Source organism: Rhinoderma darwinii, chromosome 3 (genome assembly GCF_050947455.1).
Source record: "Rhinoderma darwinii isolate aRhiDar2 chromosome 3, aRhiDar2.hap1, whole genome shotgun sequence".
NCBI lineage: Eukaryota > Metazoa > Chordata > Amphibia > Anura > Rhinodermatidae > Rhinoderma > Rhinoderma darwinii.
In genome coordinates this window covers 158754591-158778857 of record NC_134689.1, presented here as the reverse complement: position 1 = coordinate 158778857, position 24267 = coordinate 158754591, and the positions used below count along the sequence as shown (strand labels likewise).

General features: G+C 42.8%; 1 protein-coding gene across 3 annotated transcripts in view; it reads left to right on the top strand.

The window, feature by feature from the left end:
- Nucleotides 1-24267, top strand: part of ZFC3H1 (zinc finger C3H1-type containing) — a 69328-nt gene that overhangs the window by 19088 nt on the left and 25973 nt on the right. For all 3 annotated transcript variants that reach the window (XM_075856956.1, XM_075856955.1, XM_075856957.1), the window contains exons 11-19: nt 2629-2747; nt 3355-3498; nt 10366-10540; nt 11591-11722; nt 13181-13735; nt 15384-15493; nt 17152-17283; nt 18261-18382; nt 23488-23589. In XM_075856956.1, the coding sequence (XP_075713071.1) occupies nt 2629-2747; nt 3355-3498; nt 10366-10540; nt 11591-11722; nt 13181-13735; nt 15384-15493; nt 17152-17283; nt 18261-18382; nt 23488-23589 (1591 nt within the window). The remainder of the gene's footprint in view (nt 1-2628; nt 2748-3354; nt 3499-10365; nt 10541-11590; nt 11723-13180; nt 13736-15383; nt 15494-17151; nt 17284-18260; nt 18383-23487; nt 23590-24267) is intronic.

The following is a 24267-nucleotide window of genomic DNA, read 5'->3' as shown; positions in this document are numbered from 1 at the left end:
TCAAGCCCAGTACGTGCCAGGAGCTGATACAGCTTCAGCTGCTGCTGCTGTGGATTTAGCAACACACTAATCCTGCCTATCTGTAGTTATCTAGCCCTACGCGTTTCCTTACTCATAAGTAACTCTGCAGTAATTCATCAGGGGCTCACAGAGTTAATAGATTAGACCTTCTGGCATTCCAGAGGTCTGTGTAGACAATGCACTGATTCTATGATCAAATGTGGACATAGTTGCTAGCCTACATACTCAGTGACTTGAAACGTGGCACTCCTAGGATGCCACGTTTGCGACAAGTCAGTTTGTAAAATTTCTTATCTGTTCGTCAACTAGAAGTACTATTCTTGTTGAGCAGAAACGTGTAAGGCCTCATGCACACGACCGTAAAAACTCCCGTTATTACGGGTCGTAATTACGACCCGTAATAACGGGCTCATAGACTTCTATTGGCGACGGGTGCCTTCCCGTTTTCTCACGGGAAGGTGCCCGTGCCGTTGAAAAAGATAGAACATGTCCTATTTCAGACCGTAATAACGGCACGGACAGTCCATAGAAGTCTATGGAGCTCTCGTAATGACGGGTGGCTACATGTGTGCACCCGTCATTACGGCAGCGTTGCTAAGCGACGTCAGTAAATAGTCACTGTCCAGGGTGCTGAAAGAGTTAACTGATCGACAGTAACTCTTTCAGCACCCTGGACAGTGACTACCGATCAGTATAAACCTGTAAAAAATAAAAATAAAAGACGTTCATACTTACCGACAACTTCCTGCTTCCTCCAGTCCGGTCTCCCGCCCGTTGCCTTGGTGACGCGTCCCTCTCGACATCCGGCCCGACGTCCTGGATGACGTTTCAGGCCATGTGACCGCTGCAGCCAATCACAGGTCAATCACAGGCTGCAGCGGTCACATGGACTGCCGCGTCATCCAGGGATGTCGGGCTGGATGTGAAGAGAGGGACGCGTCACCAAGACAACGGCCGGGTAAGTATGAATTTCTTTTACTTTTATTACAGAAAAGGCTGTCCCTTCTCTCTATCCTGCACTGATAGAGAGAAGGGGCTGCCGATTAGTGCAGTGCTATTTTGCCGCCAAAAACGTGCTCGTAAATACGGGTGGAATACGGGTGACACCGGACCCATATTTACGGGCACGGGTTCGTAAATACTGGTGCAAAACGGGTGGAATACGTGTGACACCGGACCCGTATTTACGGGTGGGAAAAAATACGGTCGTGTGCATGAGGCCTAAGAGTAACAATAGCTCAGCCGTGAAGTGGCAGACAATCAAACTCCAGAGCAGGGATGATGAGTGCTGAAGCGCGTGGCGTGTAAAAGTCTTCTATCCTCTGCATCACTCACTACAGACTTCAACTCAAGAACTGTACGTCGAGCTGATGTTCATGAAATAGGTTTTCATGGTCCAGTGACTGCACACAAGCCTTGAAATCACCATGCGCAATTAGTGGACCTCTCATTAGCTGTCCTCCGGTATGGAGGACACTGGATGGAATGGCTCCATCCAAATTTTATAGGAATGACGGACACAGCAGAGTATGGCGCTCGGCCCTTTAAATCAGTCCTGTAGACATTTAATGGAGCGGCGTGCATGCACGACCGCTGCTCCATATAGGCTCTTTGTCACTGCAGGGGGGGCAGTGAGTAGGAACGGGTATTCGGAACCTCCATTCTTGCGATTGGTGGGAATTCCAACAGTGGGGGTCCCAGCATTTAAACTATTATCAACTTCTCTGCGGATAGGCGACAATTGACGAATATCCCTTTTAATGATTCGTTAGCATACAGCGCGTGAGTAATTTTAAAGATAATTGTCTCCGGTATACTTGGTTTATGATCACAAAGATGAGGATGTTTAAACTGGTTTCCCCAGCACCTATTTAGCAGTGTTAAGTTTTATGGGGGTCAGATCTACTGAAAGAATCCTTTTTAAAGCCATTGAAAAGGTTTAAAGAACTTTGCAATTTGTTTTAATTGGAGATATTTACCCATAAAAAAAATCTTGTGCGAGGAGGTTCACTTATCAAAGCTAATGGTGAACCATTCTGTTAACATTGGCCTGTCTGTGTCCTAACGCATCCTTGTTGCTTGTCTCTACGGGCAGCCGGCGTCCACAGTGTTTCTGCGTGGACTTAAGGAGCATGTTATGCCGCCATTATTGAGGCAATCTACTGAGGGAGAGAGTGCGGCATCAGCTTGTAGTCCATGCATTCCGCTATTTGTAGTCCATGCTTACTTTCTGCAAGATACAGAATGGTTTGCAGTAGTCTCAATGTTCTCTAGTCAAATAGGTATTCTTGGAGAGACTCTTTTGGAAGGAAGAATCCAGTCAAAAATAAGTTGGCTCCTTGCAAGCTTTTGTGCTGCCTTGATGATCTGTTATAGCGGGGTCTCAACAACACAGTAGCTCATCATTGATCTTCATGAAACACTTTTTTTTTTTTTTCCCCTCACTAGCAAATGTTCCGTCCCTTTGAGGCTTTTCCACTATCAAGGACCTAATTTTCATACGGATGTGACTACTAAACTTCACCACTATAAGAACAATAAATAGTAATATTTTATATTCTTGCCATAGCAGAATACATTTGAGTTGATTTTACTATGTATTTCTAGGCATCCAAACCAAAGGCACCTTCTAAGTCTGAAAAAGAAAATGACCCAATGAGGACCCCAGAAGCTTTGCCAGATGACAAGAAAATGGAGTATCGTCTGCTGAGAGAAGAGATTGCCAGGTAACCGTGCTGTCCAGCTTCTCTTATGTTGCTTTCTTAGGTTCAGTTTATATGTTAGTGGTTGGCCAAGAATAATTAGTATTTTTATTTTGCTTTAAATTGCCTTTTAAGAGTAATTTTGTAATATACTACCTGTTTCCCGGTGCCGGCGTTACTTTGTTCTGTAATGTGGTCACGTGACCGCGTCGGCTGTGAAATTTTTACTTCCTGTGCCGTTCCTCAGCCCAGCCTGCACTTTCGGCTGAACCAAGGCACGGCTCGTTGTCAATTACGTCAACAGGCAGTGGGCATGGCTGGGTGGCTGTAATTAGAGCGGGGGGGACCCTGGGAACATAGAGGGGCATGGAGGTAGGAAGGGGGGTGGGACGGTAAGCTGTCTTCTCAACTGCAGCAAGGGTATGGTGGGTTACAAGATGGGAAACAGCCAGAACCGGAAGCAAGGGATGTAAACTAAAAGAGCAGCAGCGACGATTGAGATCAAACAGAAACTGGTTAGGTTAGTAGGGTGTATTGGGGAAGGCAAACCAAGGCTGGGGGATACTTTTGTTTAAAAAAAAAACAAAAGCAACCCCTGTAACTTACATTTTTTGGTCTTGTTTTTGTTCAGTCGAGAAAAGCAGAAACTCTTAAAAACGGACCAGTCAATGGCAAGTTCATCTCCAACAAATTCTGACTTGGAAGGAGATGGAAATAAAAGGCTTGTCAAGGATCTAAAGGTGACTGAGGCTGAATCAAGACACCTGAAACAGAAGTAAGTCAGTAGGATTTGGTGTTAATCAATATTTCTGTAATTTTCCATAGTTAAACACCTGTTTTAGAACCTATTCCTTAATTTGCTGCCTAAATAACTATCCGTAGTATAGACAGTTTGCCCATCCTCTGCTGTGGTGTACCTTTTTCTCACGGTAATAAACGGAGGTATATATCTGCAGAGTACACGTGTTAAATTCATCCTGATCCTTCTATTTTCAGCTTTAGGGTTTGTTAGCACCTAGCTGATCTGTTGCACAAATTTCTGCGACTGCTTTGTTTATCTGAATGAGGCTTTCAGAGATCCTTGCACGTGCTACAAAACAAAGCTATTAAGATGTATAGGAAGGATTATTAGTTGCAGAAATATGTGTAAATAACCCTTAGGCTGAGTGCCCACACAGCGTAAATACTGCAGAATTTCCGCAATGGAATTTTGTGCAGAAGTTCGGCAGCATTTACAGTAGCAGCAAAGCGGATGAGATTCCTGCAAATATCATGCCCACACTGTGGGGAAAAAAAAACACCTAAAAGTTGTGCGAAATGTGTTCTGTGGTGAGACTTGCAAATCTGTAGCGTTTCAATTTATGCTGCGGCTTTTGTGTGGAGATGCTGTGTGCTTGGGCCATAGACTTGAATGGGGAGTAGAAATTTCCCACTAAAATACGCAAGTTGAGTCTTGTTGTGGTTTGTACAGCGTTTACGCAGTAGAAACACTGTAAACGCTGTAAATCCGCAGGTGCACATTAAGTTTGCTATAATCAATGCTTCACACTAAATCCGCAGGTAAAGCCACTGCAGAAAATCTGCAGAAAAAACGCACTATTTGCTGCGGATTTCTGTGACAGATGTAAGTGTTTTTTTTTTTTGTTTTTTTTTTAAGATGCTGCAGATTTTCTGTTGCAACGTCTATTCCCTGTTGGAACATAATTTTAGGGTGGATTCACACGTGGCAGATTTTGTTGCAGAAATTTCTGCGACTGAAATTCAGTTCGATTCATCTGAATAGAATTTGCTGAAATCCAGGTGTTTGCTGATGAAAAATTCCCATTCCGATGAATGGAACTGATTTTTGCTGCCATTTCTGCACAAAAATTTGCCACATGTTAATCTACACTTAAGCCTAATTCACACAACCTTGTTCGGTCTGTGATATACGGTCCGCGTGTCGGCCGTGTCTCCCGGACCGGACATGGTGCAGGGAGCCAGGCTCCTAGCATCATAGTTATGTATGACGCTAGGTGTCCCTGCCTCCCTGCGGAGCTACTGTCCCCTGCCGAAAACATTACGGTATGAAACAGTTTTCCGCAGCAAGGCAGAGGCTCCTGGCAAAGTACATAACTATGATGATAGTAGCCCGGGTCCCTGCACTGTGTGCGGTCCGGGAAATACTGCAGACATGCCGACCGTGTATATCACAGACCGAACACGCTCATGTGAATTAGGCCTTAGGATTCTTGGTCCTTCAGAGAGCAGTGGTGAAAGGCTCCTTCTGCAGCCAGTTGCCTTACAACCTACACAGGTTTTTGATCTGGAGGAGGTGAATGGCTGCTTTGCTTGAATGCATGTAGAAGAATTCTATTTAAAGTTTTCTAATTGCAATATCAGACTTGAATAGCCAAAATGAGAGGGGATTTTTTATCCTTTAGGTATTTTCTTTGCCTTTGTGTTTTCTTAAAAAAAATTTTTTAAAATGGCTCCACAGCACTTTACAAGAATAATTATGTGTGTTTCACGCGACAAAATACGCGTCGGGAAACGCTTCATTAAGCTTCCGATTCAAATCAATAGGAAAGCGCAGCGTTTTTGTTTTTTTACACAAGCGTATTTTAAAAAAACCGCGTTGTTAAAGAAGCATCAGGTAAATTCTTTGTCGTGTAAAACGCGCTGAAAACTTGCCAAATGTTCCCATAGGCAATGGGAGCCCTAATTGCGCATCAAAAAACATTAACAAAATGCGTAAATTTACACGTCGGTTTTTTTAAGCGCCGTGTGAACATGCCCTTGGGGTTATCCAGTGACCAAAATTGCATTGCAATAATATATTTATGTGAAACTAAGTAACTTACTAATATACTTTTAATTAAAAATTCTGTGCTAAATGTTGCAGTTCAATCCTCATGAATTATTCCGGAAAGGCTGGAGCTTTACGAATAGTAATGATGCTCCGACACTGTCCCACGTGACTGAGCTCTTGCTTCATGTGCTGTTCGTGAACATGAACTCAAGGGGCTGTCACATTGCCTATTGCTTGAGTCCCGAGTAGAGCATCAGCTAGTGCTTTGCTTGGGACTCTAGCACTGCTTCCGACGTCCATATTTGGTCAATTCAGGGGTTTCCTATCGCTGGAGTCCCTGAGCCGAGCATCAGCTGCCTGTGGACTCCATCTCTTGCCGACGTCACTGTCCATATATGGACAATGACATCGGCAGAGCAGTACTGGAGTCCCGTAGCAGAGCCTCAGCTGATGCTCTGCCTGGCGACTCCACAACTTCTGCCCATGTCATGGTCACTGTCCTTATATGGACAATGATGTCGGCAGCACTACTGGAGTCCCCGAGCAGAGCATCCGCTGATGCTTTACTCAGGGACTCCAGTACTACTCTTCCGACATCCTTGTCCATATAGGGACAGTTACAATGATGCGGGCAGAAGTTGTGGAGTCGCCAGGCAGAGCATCAGCTGAGGCTCTGCTCGGGGACTCCAGCGATGGGAAACCCTTGAATTGACCAAATATGGACGTCGAGAGAAGTGCTGCAGTCCCGAGCAAAGCGCTAACTGATGCTCTGCTCGGGACTCAAGCAATAGGCAATGTGACAGCCCCTTGAGGTCATGTTCACAAACAGCACATGAATCAAAAGCTGTCACGTGGGGCCGTGTCGGAGCGTCATCGCTTTTCGAAATTCACCAGCACTTAGGCCCCATGCACACGACCGCGTTTTTGCGGCCGCATTTCCCCCGAAAATCCACGGGAGAATTGCGGCCCCATTCTTTTCTATGGGGCCATGCACACGACCGTAGTTTTTGCGGTCCTTGCACGGCCCGGGAGCCCGGACCGCAGAAAGAACGGGCATGTCTTATTACGGCCCGGTTCTGCGGTCGGGGCTCATTGAAAACCATGGCGGCGGCCATGTGCATGTCCCGCGATTTGCGGGCAGCCTGCAGCTGACAGTCCGCTGACAGTCCGCAGCCGGCCGACCCGAAAATCACGGCTGTGCACATGGCTACGGTCGTGTGCATGAGGCCTTAGTGAATAATTCATGAGGTTTGAACTGCACCATTTAGCACAGAATTTTTAATTAAAGTATATTAGTAAGTTACTTAGTTTCACATAAATATATTATTGCAATGCAATTTTTGGTCCCCAGATAACCCCTTTAATGTATACATAGCAGTCCGATCCATCAGCCAACAGGGCATTTAACCCCTTAGTGTCTAAGCCTGTTTTGGCCTTCAGGACCAGCCCCATTTTTGCCAATCTGACATGTGTCACTTTATGTGGTAATAACTCCAGAATGCTTTTACCTATCCAAGCGATTCTGGGATTGTTTTCTCGTGACATGTTGTACTTTATGATACTGAAAAAATTTTGTCATTAAATTCAATATTTATTTGTAAGAAACGCCAAGATTTAGAGAAAATTAGCAAAAATTAGCATTTTTCTAAATTTTAATGTATTTACTTGTAAAACAGATAGTAATACCACACAAAATACATACTAGTTTATATTTCCCATATGTCTACTTTATGTTTGCGTCGTTTTTGAACATTCTTTTATTTTTCTAGGACGTTACAACGCTTAGAACTTTAGCAGCAATTTCTCATATTTTCAAGAAAATTTCAAAAGGCTATTTTTTCAGGGACCAGTTCAGTTCTGAAATGGCTTTGAGGGCCTTATATATTAGAAAGTCACCATAAATCACCCCATTTTGAAAACTGCACCCATCAAAGTATTCAAAACAGCATTCAGAAAGTATTTTAGCCCTTTAGGCGTTTCACAGGAATTAAAGCAAAGTAGAGGTGAAATTTACAAATTTCATTTTTTTTCTTCAAAAATTCATTTGTAATACATTTTTTTCTGTACCACAGAAGGTTTTACCCAAGAAATGCAACTCAATATTTATTGCCCAGATTCTGCAGTTTTTAGAAATACCCCACATGTGGCCCTAGCGCGGTCATGGACTGAAACACCGGCCTCAGAAGCAAAGGAGCACCTAGTGGATTTTGGGCCTCTATTTTATTAGAATATATTTTAGGTACCATGTCAGGTGTGAGGAGGCCTTGCGCTGCCAAAACAGTGGAAACACCCCAAAAGTGACCCCATTTTGGAAACTATACCCCTCAAGGAATTTATCTATGGGTATAGTTAGCATTTTGAACCCACAGTTTTTTTGCTAAATTTATTTGAATTAGTATGTGAAGATGAAAATCTACTTTTTTTCTGAAAAAAGGTAGCCATTTTTAATTTTTACAAGGAATAAAGGAGAAAAAGCGCCCCAACATTTGTAAAACAATTTCTCCTGATTACGTAAATACCCCATATGTGGTAATAAACTACTGTTTGGACCCACACCGGGGCTTAGAAGGGAAGGAGCGCTATTTGGCTTTTGGAGCTCAAATTTAGCTGGAATGTTTTTGGGTGTCATGTCGAATTTGCAAAGCCCCTGAGAGACCGAAACAGTGGAAGCCCCCCAAAAGTAACCCCAGTTGGGAAACTACACCACTTAAGGAATCTATCTAGGGGTATAGTGAGCATTTAGGCCCCACACGTCTTTTGCAGAATTTATTAGAATTAGGGCGTGAAAATTAATATCAACATTATTTCCACTAAAATGTTGAATTTTTTCAATTTCACAAAGGATAAACGAGAAAATGCACCCCAACATTTGTAAAGCAATTTCTCCCGAGTACGGCAATACCCCACATGTGGTCATAAATGTTTTTTCATTAGAAAGTAATTAACCCTTTACGAACTGATTCATGTTTTGCTTTTTCGCTTTTCCTCCCCGCTTTCCAAGAGCCACTACTTTTTTTTATTTTTCTGTCAATAGAGCGGTGTGGGGGCTTATTTTTTGCGGGACGAGCTGTCGTTTTTATTGGTACCATTTTTTGGTACGATGCCATATCGGTGGACATAAACGGCTGTTTGGGCACGCTGTAGGGCTCAGAAGGGAGGGACGCCATTTGGCTTTTGGAGCGCATATTTTGCTTGGTAGTAGCTCTGGTGTTTTGCTGGTATTTCAGTTTATAATGTTGGGGCACATGTAGGCTGGGCAGAGTACATCAGGGGCATAATAAGAGGGTATAATAATGGGGTAAATAAATAATAATCCACAGATATGTGGCCAGTGTCGCCCTTATAAATGGTGCCCGATCTTATCCACTTTTGGAACACTCCGCACATTTTGCATCGCCATAATCTGGGAGCCGGAACTTTTTTTATTTTTTCACCACCGGAGCCGTGTGACGGCTTATTTGTTGCGGGACAATCTGTAATTTTCATTGGTACCATTTTGGGGTACATGCGATTTTGTTGATCACTTTTTATTCAATTTTTCGGCAAGCCGGGTGACCAAAAACCATCAATTCTGACAATGATTTTTATTTATTTTTGACGGCGTTTACCCTGGGCTATAAATGACTATTATACTTTATTCTGCGGGTCGGTACGATTACGGCGATACCATTTGTATATACGTTTTTTTATGTTTTGCAGCGTTTGAGCAATAAAATAACTTATTTAGAAAATAATGTATTTTCTGTGTCACCGTATTCTGAGAGCCATAACTTTTTTATTTTTCAGTCAAAAAAGCTGTGTAAGGGCTTGTTTTTTGCGGGACGGGTTGTAGTTTGTATGGGTACTATTTTGGCGTACATGCGACTTTTTGATCACTTTTTTATTGTATATTTTGGGAGGGGTGGTGACCAAAAAATAGTGATTCTGGCATTGTTTTTCGTTTATTTTTTTTTGCGGCGTTCACTGTGCGGGAAAAATAATATTATAGTTTTATAGTTGGGGTCGTTACGAACGCGGTGATACCAAATATGCGTACTTTTTTTTTACGTGTTCATTTTATTTCCTATAATGAAAGACTTATTATAGGAAAAAAAGCAGTTCTTGTTTATATCACTTATAACTTTTATTTTTACATTTTTTTTAAAACATTTTTATTCTTTTTTTTACTTTTTTCACTTGTCCCACTAGGGGACACTTAGACTTGCAGCTCTGATCGCTGCTGGAATACATTACACTACCTACGTAGTGTAATGCATTTCAACTGTCATTGTGACGTGACAGTCACACTGACAGGAAGCCTACGACGACCACCCTCGTGGTGGTCCTCATAGGCTTCTGTACATGGCAACCCGCAAGCCATTGTCTGGCGTCTGGTTGCCATGGGTACCATCGCCAGCCCCCGTGATTTCACATGGGGGGCTGCCGATCGGCGCTAAAGACCTTAATTGTGGCGTTCAAAATCGAGCGCCGCAATTAAGGGGTTAACAGCCGATATCAGCGGCGACAGGCCGCTGATCGGCAACGGGGAGAGCAGGGCTGACACCCTGCACAGTTAACCGCCGCTGCGGTGTAGCGCCGCGCGCTGGTTAACTGTCAAAGCACTGACGTAACTGTACGTCAAGGTGCGCAAACTTACTGCTCACCATGACGTACAGTTACGTCATGGTGCGTTAAGGGGTTAAAGAAATAGAAAAAGTGCTGTCTATTTAGAAAGTAGAACTCATTCTGAAGAAGTCGCTAGTTAGAGTACTAAAGGTAGCATTGCAGATTTCAATGTTGGAGTAATAATCGTTTAGATGGTTATATTGGCTGGCTGATTATTATTTTTTTATTGATATATTTTTGATTTAGAATGTTGCTACTAAAGGATGAGTCTCTTTTAAAACATCTCTTGCAACAAGAGGAAAAGAAGAAGGAATCCATCAGGACTGCTGAGTTGAAGATCACTAGACTCTCAGAACAGCTGCAAGCAACGGAGAAGTTCCTAAATGCAAATCGGGTGTTTCTGAAGAAATTGCAAGAACAAGTGAGCACAGAACAGTCTGTCTGAAATTGATTTGGGGTGGTTTTAGTGTATAAAACACTATTCCAATATGTAAACCTCTTTGTATTGACCAATTCTCTCAGGATATGTTGTAGCTAAACCAAGGAAACGTTTGGGATGTTTCAGACGTTGTGGTTTATCAGAATACTCTTGCTGCTGTAAGGAGTGATTTCCCTATTACTCTATTTGTAGCCTTTTATACAGTCCATAATGTGTTCTTGTGATTTTACACGGTGACCCACATTAACCCTTCTACATGTGTAGTTTATATTTTCCCATGTTCTTTTTATATTTAGATTAGGTGAGCTCACAGGACTGAGTACTGTCCAAAGCCACGTGTGCAGAAGAATGGCTACACTACACTTTTTATTTGCTTTGGAAACCAATCGTTGAACAACTATTTTTGCATGACCCGGCCAAATAATTATGACCAACGATACATTTTCAGGCAACAGTTATTCCATTAACTATCAATTTCTTGATCATTTACTCATGATTAATAGATACATTTATATATTAAGCTTGCAGGTGAAAGAGAACCTGCCAGGTGACTTATACTGCCCTATCGAGGAGCAGCATGATAGAGGTGTAGAAGCCAAGTTCTGTGATATGTAGGTTTATGGGATTTGGTACATTTTTTCAGAGTAATAAGCAGATCAAATCCTGACCGGACTCCTAGGAGAGTCAGTGAGAGTCCTGCTTACCCTGCCCCCACACACAGTGATTGACAGGTGTATCAGTGTGTATACAGAGAATGCTGTCAATCGGCCTGTGTGCATGGGGCTCTATGAGCACTGTCAGGATTTACTCTGCTTCATATAAACCTGTATATCACAGAGCTCCTCTACTATCCCTCCATCATATGCTGCTTTCAGCATTAATCCCGATACTAATTTGCTTGAACTTTAATGCACGATACTTGTAAGGATGTCTGTCTCCCACCAAGCATCATAACCGTTTGCCTTATTAATTCTTCTTCCTGCTTATTGTTTATTCCTGCTCTAATGTACAACTACACACCTATTCTTTTAGATTGCTAAAGTACAGCACAGAGTTGGAGAAAAAAGGACCCTCTCTTTAAAATTTGGAGAAGAACTTGCCCGAGCAAAAGCACTGGCTAGTCAGGAGCTAGGGAAAAGAAAATTGGAGACCAGCAATATTAAAGTGAGTACAACATAGTGACCGCATGTGTTTTTGAGGAGATGGTCATAAAAAAAAAGCTTATGCTATGAATTTGCTTTTTTGCTGTTTCCTATGTTAGAACTTGGCACGTGTAAGTTATGGTTGTCGTCCGGTATTTCACGCATGTGGCATAATGGCATGTCAATTTGCATTGTTGGGTATGTTTACACCCTTCCTGCTCTCTTTCCTACTATTCTGTCAGTACTAGTCCCTATTTTGTGCTGGGATGAAAAGTACTATAGGTTTACACAGGAAAGAGTGTTTGATGCTGTTTGGCAAATAATTTTGAGGACGAACAAATACAAAAATATGTCTCACCCTCTGACATCTGAAGTTAATTCTTGGGGGGGGGGGGGGGGGGGATTTCCATTATTTCTATTTAGCTGGATGGTGCATTGTAGGTAAATCCATGCTGATCTCCCTGCTCTCAGCCAGTCAGGAACGCGAGGCGTGATGACTGACGTTGTTTGAGATCAGGGATCAGAGCCGTGTTTTGTAAGGACTGGAGAAGTTTATCGCCTCGCTCGTGGTTCCAGGAGCTGTGTAGTGGGAGCATTAGAGGCTCTGTCACCAGATTTTGCAACCCCTATCTCCTATTGCAGCAGATCGGCGCTGCAATGTAGATAAGAGTAACGTTTTTTTAACGAGCATTTTTGGCCAAGTTATGACCATTTTTATATTTATGCAAATGAGCCTTTCTAAAGTCCAACTGGGCGTGTATTGTGTGTGTTACATCGGGGCGTTTTTACTTCTTTTAAGTAGCTACATCGACTTACCTGCTAACGCCGATGCTGCTGCAGAATCAACTGTAGCCTCTGGTGCCGATGTGTCCTCGCTCGTCTGACACGATGCAGGACCTGTGAGTGACGACACAGTGTGATCTCTCGAGAACACGCTGTGTCTGCACTGCCAGAAGCTGGGCGTTGTGAAGAGAAGTGGATGATACTTCTCGTCAGAACGCCCAGCTAGTAAAAGTAGTAAAAACGCCCCGATGTACGCACATAATACACGCCCACTTGTACATAACTTTAAACACGCCCAGTTGTACGTTAGAAAGCCTCATTTGCATAAATATAAAAATGGTCATAACTTGGCCAAAAATGCTAGTTTATTAAAAAAAAACAAAAAAGTTACTCATCTCCATTGCAGCGCCGATCACATGCAATAGGAGATAGGGGTTGCAAAATCTGGTGACAGAGCCTCTAAGTGACCATTGATATACTCTGTTTATAGCGTATGATAAATGGTTTGGTACATTGGATTTTCTTTGGCACTTTTGTGGTCTGTACAATGTTTACTGTGCTCCTACCTGACTATATAAGAAATTTGTGGAATTGCTCATATTCCGTAACAAATATTTCCATGTTCATTTAGAGTTTTAAAGTCTAGGGGTAAAAAATTCAGTGTAAATTGACTTTTTTTGTTTGTTTTTGTTTTTAGAGCAGTAAAATGTTTAAATCGGACACCGGCCTGGCTGTCAGCCCAAAAAGACAATCTGCAGAGGCTATTGCACGGGAGAAAAAGCGACTGCAAGAACTGGAACAGGAGTATGCCCTTAAAATCCAAAAACTTAAAGAAATGCAAGCTCGAAAAACGAAAGAGCAGACTGTACACCACCCCCCTGTGGCAGAGGAGCAGGCAGAGTTTGTACTGCCACAGCCATCTTTACATGACCTTTCTCAGGACAAAATCACATTAGACTCCGAGGAGAATGAGCCGGACGATGAGGATTTGTCTGTCTCTGTTCAAGAAAGGAGGAGATCGTTCCGTGACACAAACTCTTTTACTAAACCTAACCTGAAGCATGCAGAGCTTACTCCCCACAAGGAGATTTCTAGCACGCCCTCCATGGTGGCGACCGAAGCACCAGAACTTTTCCTGGGTTTAAATATGGATAAGATTAGAAGACTTCATTCTAGCTCCAGTAACTTAACACCACTCCTGTCAATAGGCAACGCACTACTGGTGTCTCCGGATAAACTCTCCTCCGGGAAGGTGATTAGATCCAATTTTATTTTTGAGTCCGCAGTAGCTTTTTTTTTTTTTAATATATGAACAGTTAAATTTATTTTTAAGAGGTAATAAGATTAACTATATATTTTTTTCTGTTCTATCATCGCCCAATTTTCTCCTTTACCAGAAAATATCTGTATTTGGGAGTATTCAGAGGCTGCGTGTGATCAGAGCAAAAAAAAAAAAAGCTTACATGGGGTCTTTTCCTGCCATATCAACCTCCTGAATTAAACTAACCAAATGTAAAGGAAATGTTAACCAGTTCAGGACCGGGCTATTTTGAGCCTTCAGGACCAGACACCGTTTAGCCATTTTTAGCACGTGTTAGTTAAATGGCTATAACTTTTTTTTTGTTTGTTGGACTGAAGACGTGATTTTTGCGATTTGTTTTTTCCGTAGACAATGCAGGTTTCTTTTTTTTATCGTTTTTATACACACCTTTTTGCTATTTTAGAATTTTTATTCATAAGGTTTGAAAATAATAGTAAAAAAATAAGCTTTTTTACGTTTCAGCTATTTTGTTTTTGGTAATAACATAGTTTTACCCTAAAATAGACCTATTATTTGTGATCATCATTGTCTACTGTAAATTTTTATATATTACATGTCTATATTAGGGTAATTGGGTCAGCGCTAGCGTTACAACAATGATTGGCGGGGGGAAAGTTGTTTTTTTTATTGGGGTGGGTATTTTATGTGTATTTATGAATAATTTTTTTTTTGCACTTTACTTTACTATTTTTTTATTGCTATGGTCTGTCCCTCAAAGGTCAAAAAAGACCTTTGGGGAACTTTGTTTATATTTTTTTCTTTCTTTTACACCATGCACAGCAGCCCCAGTTACAGGGGAAATCAGCCCTCTTATAGTGACGATTGTCACTAATAGGGCTGTGCTGGGTCTAGTAAGACAGTCTGTCACTAACGGCACCCGGCGATCATGTGACCATTCACATGAACACCGGGAGCAATAGAAACGGCGGCGCGGCCGCTGCCTCTATTCCTATACACAGCATTCACAAGTGATCAGAGAAGACAGAAGCAGTGACAGCGGCTTCTATCTTCTCCTCAGGGTCCCCGGCAGTCACTGACAGCCGGAGACCCGACATTCAGCTGCCCGATCGCTTGGGCAGCAAGTTAAAACCTGAGCCGTAAAAAGTCTATGGCTCTGGTTTTAAGGACCCTGACCACTGGCCGTAAAAACACAGCCAGCGGTCGGGAACCAGTTAAGTTGTTTTTTTTTCCAGATTGTTTCCATTTTAACCTATATACAATCTACAAAATAAAGATATATGATCCATTTTGAAAAGATCAGATAGTCCAATGTGTCCCGCCACAAAAAGACAAGCGTGTCAATAGACTAAGAAATAAAAATACATCTCTTTACAGTGCAGCATTCCAGAAGGTGAACGGCCCAAAACACCCCCCCGGTCAAAAGGGTCAAGCAGCAATCTGGGCAAAAAATATTTATACATTGATGAAATCTGCATTAAGCTTTACTGCAAGTCTATACATAGTGATGTCTGAAATACTGGAAAGATCTTGCAACCTGTCTGGGAGATTTGTTACCTTTTTTAATTTCTCAATCACTCTTACAAAAGTTTTTTTTTTTTTTTGTTTTTTTTCCCTTCAGGAAATTCCCATGGATGTAGATTTGTTTAGCATTCAAACAAAGCAGACTGATGCAAGACCATTACCTTTTGGTCAATACCGTAGTCCCCTTCTGGTTTTCAAATCCTATAGGTAAGATTAAAACGATACAGTTGTAATCATGCAGGAAATATCTTACTATACATAGCCAGTTTTTTTGCTGTTATATTTCACTGGTAGTAAATACGATGGTATTATGTTAAAATTATCTTTAGCTTGTACGTGCCATGTGTCTTAATATATCAGTTTTGCGTTAAATTTAAGGCGTACAACCATGATTCTTTCATTATAAATAAAATTGTCTATCTGTTTACCCCTTAACGACATGTCACGCACACTGAGCGGGAGACTGCTGTGTTATACAGCCGACCAATCACTGCAACGGGCAGAGTCAAAGACCACTTTGATTCTGTCCATTTAACAACTTAAATTCCACTGTCAATCGCAACCTTGGCATTTAAATTGTTAGACTCAGGTGGGGGCCCCCTCAAACACGCCATCGCACCCCCACGCGACGGGATCGGCCGGTGACTATGGTTGTCATGGCAGCCTGGGGGCCTAATGAATGCCCCCAGGTCTGCCATCTTTGTACTCCTTTGAAGCCTTGCGCCTGGCAACCCATCGCCGGCTTGTGATTGTGTCACAGGATGTCGGAGGGAGCCTCCTCACTCTGTAGCCACTTAGATGCTGAGGTCGCCAGTGTCCATTCTAGCCGGCTCCCGCTGCGGATGGCGCGAGCACAGCTCCTGCATTGGGCGAACTATTACGCCCTATTTCGGTCAATGGACCGCAGTTAGGGTGTAATGGTTCCCCCGTTTGCGTAAACAAGTCAATGAGAAAAATAGAAAGACCACTAGAAACTACTAGGAACTGTCACCCATATAGAACTACCATAAGCACAGCCTTAATGACATGTTTCCGTGAGGTTCATTTACACGGGTCAGTGATCGGCCGAGCACTTGTTCCCAGGCATCGCCTGCATAAACAGAGCAGCGATCAGCTGACGTATGAGCAAATGCTTGTTCGTTGGCTGATTTTTTTTTTTTTTATATTTTTTGCTGCCCTGAAAATCATCGTTGTCGGCAGCATATCTCCCCATGTAAGCGAAACATCCTGCTGACATTGTGTAAACTGTATGGGGACAGAATGATCGTATAAACTCTGGTGTGTCCCTTACGTTGGCACATGTAATGGGCCTTTTAACTTGCGCCGATCGACCTGTAATGATTGGCGCTCGTTAAAACCCAGCTTTAGTTTTGTCTGAAGCAAAGGTCATTTATGCCATACACGCACAGAAGGTGTCCCCATTTCACTATACTTTGATCATCTGCAGCATGTATTTTCAGGTTTAAGATTTTCTGATTACAATTTATGTATAGGTTAAAATACCTCTGTTCTATACAGTGAATAGTTTCCAAAACTGGTATTTAAAATAAGTTTTTTCTACTTTGCAAAAAGATAGAAACTTTTGCATTTTCTATATGGACTGTTACAAATAATATACGTGAACATAGTTCATCTTTTGGCGCTTACATTCAAATTAATTCCAGCTTACTAAATAATAAAGCAACATCTAATAGTCTGTTGCTGAGTGGAAGAGAGAAATAATGCAGCGGAACTTGGACGTAATACGTAACATATTGATGTATCTGTTCGACTTGTGGACTACAGTATGTAATACAACTTCCTTCCAACTCTTTTTAAATGGCCAAAAATATAAGGGGTTAATTGTTTTGTTGCATATTTTACAGGTTTAGTCCATATTTTCGTACAAAAGAGAAACTGTTCCTGAGCTCTGTTTCTTACAGCAACATGATCGAACCCAAAACTTTCTTCTGTCGATTTGATCTTACTGGCACATGCAATGACGATGGCTGCCAGTGGTAAGTAGTCTGTTTACCGGTTTTCACTTAAAGGGGGAACCTGTCAATATGGTCATGCAGCTCTCAGAGGGTAGCATTAGGGCCGGTGACCTTAAGGAGAGAGAAGTTTTAATTCTGCACTGTCATTTTACAGATATGACATAAATCACGGCGAATCCAATGTTTACGTCGGGCTTTTTCTACGTACTAAGCCATAATATCTGGGAAATTATGTAGGGGTTAGTTAAAACAGCTCGCTTTGTATGGTCAGCAGCCTATCGCAACTCATCCTATTTACACAAGCACGTATTCCTATTAGCAATCTTCGATATGATTGCTTTAATCAATCGAATAACTATTACAGACAAGAATTTACACACCGCGTTATCGTCTCAATAATCGTTAAAAATTAATAATTTGGTCGGCTATTTAACAATGTCACATTTCTGCTATCTATCAAACGATTTGTTTACATGATTATATATTATCGTGCATGATCGCTCGTTCGCATCTGACTACCCGCTTGTGTAAATGGTCCTTGAAGGAATCTGTCACATGAAACATTCCGATTAATCTGTAAGGTATAGAGCAGGAGGAGCTGAGCATTGATGTATAGTTTTGTTTGGAGAAGAGATTTGATAACCTGTAATTTATTTACATCCTCTGCTTATTCTGGATTTAGGAGTCCAGTGGGTGGTGCTAATCACTGATGTTGATCTCTGCATGCACACTCACATAGCAGGCTGTTAATCACTGATTAGGACCGACCACTGGACACCTTATCCCAGAATGAGCAGGAATTTAAATTAATCTACAAGTTATACTGAATCTCTTCCCACAATCCTATATTTCAATCTCCTCCTGTTCTATGACATGCTGCCCATAGATTGGACTGAAATTTTGAACATGACAGGTCCGCCGCTCAGGGCAACATACATGTAGTGACTGGTTAGTTTTAATGCAGTGGATGACTCCCTGTGTAACAATTTGCTTTCTAGGCAGCATATGCGTGACTGTACGCTAAGTAGGAAACAACTATTTCAAGATATTTTGTCATACAATTTGGACCTTATTGGACGTTCTGAAAACAGTACAGATGAAGAAATTATAGCTGCAACAGGTATTCCTGATTTGTGCTTTTCTAAAAGGGGTAATACAATCAAAAATATTAATGGCCTATTCATCGGATAGGCCATAAACGTCTGATAGGTGTCTGTTCCAGAGCTGGGACGCGCGTCTATGTCAAGAAAGAGGGTCCTTACATTCAGCTGGCGCATACATGTGGAGAATGTATGAAGAGGTGGCCGTTCTTTGGGATTTATGGAAACCGTTGCGTAGTACATTGTTCCCACACAGTCATAATGCCAAAATATTATCACTACACAATTATTTCATAGCATTGTCCCTTAATAGAGTCTTCGCAGAAACTCTACATAGCATGTTTAAAGCTTACCTAACTTTTTAGGTGACTTTTCAGAATAAGCTGTCATGTCTGTAAATCGGGAACAACACTATTTATGGCCCTTTATATGACCTGTATGTGTCATTTTTGGCCTCTGCAGGCTCCATCTCTAGTTCTCAGTTCTCTCTGAGCTGGTGGCTGGAGCCTAATTGCTATCATGTTTGCCATACACTGCACCCATAAGAGAACATACTTACACACACCCCTCTGGCAGCACTTATATTTTCTCATTAATATAATTGGGGGCACAGCACCATGGGTATAATCCCTTGCCACTAGGAGGCTGACACTAGGTAGGAAATGTTTTTGCTCTGCCCAGGCCGACCATACACTTTCTACAGACACTTTCTAAATCCGTTTTAGCCTAGTGTACTCAGGAGGCAGACATGACCTGATTCTCCAGCCTAGTCAACCCACTGTGGGAGCCAGGAAACAAAGCAGTTCTCTGAACTGACTTTCCCTCACCGCCAATTACCTAATTTGTTGTCTGCATCCGCAGGTAGAGTGCCAGTAACCCCACTACATAGGCAACGTTACTAAAGAGGTGACCCTGCGTACACCTGAAAACTATGGAGGACGAGTATGACCATTTCCCACCCCCATCCCTCCACTGGAGACTCTAGGAGGATACTTAATGGGAAAATTACATCCTATCTAAGAGGGCATGCTTTAATGGGAAAGTGAAGTCCCTATCTACGGGACAAACTATGGGGAACAATGCTGCACCTTATTCAGACTTGTGCCACATATGCGGCCATTCTGCTTCATGTTGGCAGTGAGGAAACGAGCACTGTGCCAAACATGGAGGTCACCTTATTCTTGACACTGTTGCTTGTCTGTTGTTCCCCCTCTTGCGTGTGACATGTCTCCATTTCGGTAGGATCTCACTAGGCCGCCGGCACAGGTGGGCTTGGCTACATACTATGCCTGTAGCGGGTGTAATAATTTTACAAGCGGCCAGTCTACCCCATTCTTATTACAGTATCTGCAATTCAGACCCTTGAAGATGTAGCATCACCTGATTAGGTGATTTTGCTTTGCTCAGACCTTAGGGGGGGATATTTCATTACTCCCAAACCATGGTTGTGTCTTTGCAGTACTTGCCTTCCCAGAAAGTAGACATTTAAATACCCCTCCGTTAGATAATACAGTCTACCTTTCATGGTAGATCCCATAAGAGAAGCAGAAGTGCCAGGGACAAGTCCCTCTCCTAGACAGGTTCTATGCAAGGGTCTCCTTTTTAGGGTCATCAATGGAGAAGAATCCGTCTCTCTTCTCCAGTGTATCCTATTCGAAGTCCGAATAGGACTCACAATTGACAGCTACCATATAGGCGATGATACATGCTGTCATGGACACCTTTCATGTAAATTATGGCCCCATCCACCCCTTCTCAAGCAGAGACACCCTTGCAGTGCCCACCGTGCCAAAGGCTATGCTTCTCCACACCATAGTGAGTTTTAGGAAATCTTATGTAAAAAAAAATGTAAATGTCCTGACTGGCTGTTTCAAAATGCATTACTATGTTTCCTCTCCAGGAGGACTTGATCTCAAAATGGTCTGTTTCTTCTCCTGTGGATCCGCCTCATGCCTCTCGAAGAGCCACACCATCCCACTGTCAGATGTGGCAATACTTGTTGACCCTCTTGACTAGATGTTGGATTCACAAACCATGACTGCATTTCTGCTTTGCGCCCAACTTTTGCATCTGATTGGGTGAGTAAGGCTTGCTCGGTTTGATGAAATCGCTGAACCATGGTATCCTGGAGTGGCTGTATATTGCAGAACTTTACTTCTGAGGTGATCCATGCATCAAAGTTCTTGTATGAGGCTTCCCTTTACTCAGCCTGCTTCAATGACAGTGCATCGGCTAATTTAATTGCCATTCCGCGCTCTCTTTGTCTGAAATCTTCGGCATCTGATCTGGCTTTCAAAAAAACCATAATTTACCTTCCCTTCGTTGGCAGATTTTTGGGAAAGTGTCTGGACTAAATTATTTCTGAGACTACTGGCAATAAGTGTTTCTCTACTGCTTCCAAACCGCTTGCGCCATCCAGTCTTCCCTCAGAGATTTTGGTTCCTAACTTCCTCCAAGAGATCATCCTCTTCAGAGACCAGACAAGAGGACTAGCCACGCTAACAACCCCAGATGCCCATCTTTCAGACCTAGACTTGCTTCAGGACCAAAAGTCCTCTGTCAAGACATCTTTGACCTAAAGATGATTTTTCTATTCGTGTCATCTGTCCAAGTGGGGGGGGGGGGGGGGGATTATTTTTCCTTTCAGGAGACCTGGCTCGCTCATGTGGATGACACCTGGGTTCGGGAGGTGGTTTAGACCGATTACAAGATAGGGTTCTCGACCTTCCCCCTGGAATATTCTTTTTGTCTACTCCAACTTGCGCACCAGATTGTGCTTCTGCTTTATCCCAGGCTATTAGTTCCCTTCTACAGAAAGTTATCGTCCCAGTTCATCAGTCGGAACGTTTTCATGGGTTCCATTCGAATCTCTTTAGTCCCCAAAAAAGGATGAATCAGTCTGTACAATCCTGGATTTTAAGTAGTTGTGTAGCTTCCTTTGCATTTGGAGGTTTCGTAAGGAATCCCTAAGGCATAACCCACATTCCTATTGCAAGGCCTCCTTCATTTTGCAATAAGTTTACAAAATTTCCCGTTTGTCGCTTTCTCCTTCAGGCTCGCTAAGGCTCTGCGAGTCTGGGTATTTACCAAGATCCTGACGACTCTCATAGCATTTCTTCGCATCAGGGGGGTCGCTGTCATCCTTTACCTGAATGACCTCTTAATAAAAGCCCCCTCCAGACAGCAACCTTTTCACTGTCTCAATATCAATCTGGACATATTGAAAGGTTTGGGCGTGTGATCCCAGGGCAATCAGTCGATGTCCTGGTCACTCCATGGGACAAGTTCTCTTGTATCTCTTCCCTTCTACTCCTGCCCAAAGGCCCAAGAAGGGAAGACTCACGGTTCTGGTGTTACCGGACTGGCCTTACCAGGGCTGGCACGCTGACCTAGTCTACCTACTCGCTGATGAACCTTGGTGTCTTCCATCCAGACCTCCTTACCAGGGCTGGCACGCTGACCTAGTCTACCTACTCGCTGATGAACCTTGGTGTCTTCCATCCAGACCTCCGAAGGACCTCCGAAGGTCTGCTTTTGCACCCTACTATACCTCAGATGCGTTTAATGGCACGGCTGTCGAAGCCAAGGTTCTGAGGGCCTGGGATCTCTCTCAACCAGTCATCTAGACGATGTTAAGGTGAGGAAACCTCAATCAGCCAGAGTGTACCACTGTACGTACGTGGAAGGCTAGTTTCTGCTGGCGAACATTCTATGGTATAATCCACATCTAGGATTCTGTCCTTCCTGCAATAAGGACTTGGTCTATTTTTCCTTAAGGGTCAGGTTTCTGCTTTGTCCATACTTTTTCAGCAACCTTTTGGCCTTTTTAGTTCTGAGGTGAAGACTTTTTTTTTCAAGAGGTGGCTCATGCGGTCCTTCTGAAGACATCCCACTGAGCCTTGGTATGTTATTTTAGTGCTGGAGCCTCTTCAGGTGACTTACTTTTGAGCCCTTGAGGGACATTTTGCGTGATCTCCTTACCTGGAAGGTTGTTTTCCTTGTGGCCGTCGACTCCATCAGACAGGTTTCGGAATTGGCTGTCTTCAAAGTTCCCCTTTTTTGTCATCCATACAGATAAAGTGGTCTGATCTGTCAATCCTATCTTCCGACGGTGGTCTCTACCTTCCATATCAATGAGATTGTCCTCCTTTCCTTTTGCCCCTCATCTCATTTGAAGGAGTGAGCTTTGCACTGTCTTGCCATAGTAAGCAGTTTGTGTTTATCCGGCTGCGACTTTGTGATTTCGGAGCTCTAATTCTTGTTGTCCTTCCTGAAGGGTCACGCAAGGGATTGGCAGCATCTAAGGCTACCTTTTGCGCTTTGGATCTGGTCTGTGATTGTAGAACGCTGTCTATCCAAGTTCAATGTTCCTCCCCTTCTGGTCACTGCCATTTCTACAAGGTCTGCGGGTGCTTCCTGGGCGGTCAGACATCAAGCTTTAGTTGCTCAGGTCTGCAATCTATCTGGGCTTAGTTGTACATCTTTACCAGATTCATTGTGTCCTCTGATGCCATTCTGCAGGCAGCTGTGCATTAGGCAGATCACATGGCTGTATTTTTTCTTCCCACCCTCTGAGACTACTTTAGGGCGTCCCATGGTGCTATGTCCCCCAATGATGTTAACAAGAAAATAGGATTTTTGTACTCTGTTAAATCTTTTTTTCTTGTTCTATTCATTGGGGGACACAGGTCCTGTTTTTTTTTTTTGGTTTTTTTTTTTTGTTTGTTCCGGGATCTGTTGTTCTGGCTGTTTAATTGTCTACAGTGTCCCAGGAGAGAAAAAACATGGTGTGTTTTTTTTGTTTTTTTGTCTTCTGATTGTGTACAAACTGATTTAGCCAGTGCCTTTAAGAAGGGTATGGCCTGCCTGGGTGAAGCCAAGACTTTTCTTCCCTAGTTTCCACCTCCTAGTGACAAGGGCCTATACCCATGATGCCATTTCCCCCAATGAATTCACCAAGATAAAGAATTTACAGTGAGTACAAAAATACTATTATATTCGTGCCCAGTCCTTGATTCCCCCAACAGTAGACATGAGTTTAGTTGGGATATCCTTTACACATTATATTGCAGGTGTTTTTGCATAAGTGTTGACTTTGTCTTTACTGGCTTTCATTTTATTTCAGAAAAATATGTTGGCAAACTCTTTGGTGTTAATCGGGTCGACATGTCCATGGACCTGATGTCTGTTCTTCTTGTTAGTCATGTCAATGATAGCCGACATCACAGTGAGTAAGCTTCTAATTCTTGTCTTTCGTTGTTAAAGGGCATAGTGGGGAGTGGTCAAGAGTGGTTGCAGGTTGTACCCTGCATCATAATGCGTCATGCACACGACCGTGTGCGCTGTTCGAGTCCCCTCAATGATCCGAGGAAAGATAGGACATGTTCTATCTTTCCTTGGATCGGAGACTCGGATCATTTTTCACGGACCCGATTCACCCGCTAAAGAGAATGGGTCCGTGAAGACTATCTAGTGCCACTCGGATGGCGTCAAAAATGGCCCGAGTGGCACAACGGTCGTTTGCATGAGTCATTCTACTACAATACTACTTTTTCCAAGGCTAGAAGTCGGATCCTTGTTTATCGCTTGATTGAAGACTTCACATTAACAAGGGATTGTCAACCCCAATTAACCAGTCTAGACCTCTGCATTTTTCTTTGGTTTTACTATCTTTTTAACCACTTCCCGACATTTGACGTACATGTATGTCATAGGCGGAAGGGGTATGTATTAAACTAACTCAGGAGTTTAGCAGACTCCATACGCAGGGGGTCTCTTACACAGCGGGTGCATATTACAGCTCACACCTCCCTCTAATGGCCCCTATTGTAGACAAACCCTATCTTGACCGTTTAACCACTTGGATGCCACATGTATGGCAGTAAAAAATGAAAATAAATGCCAG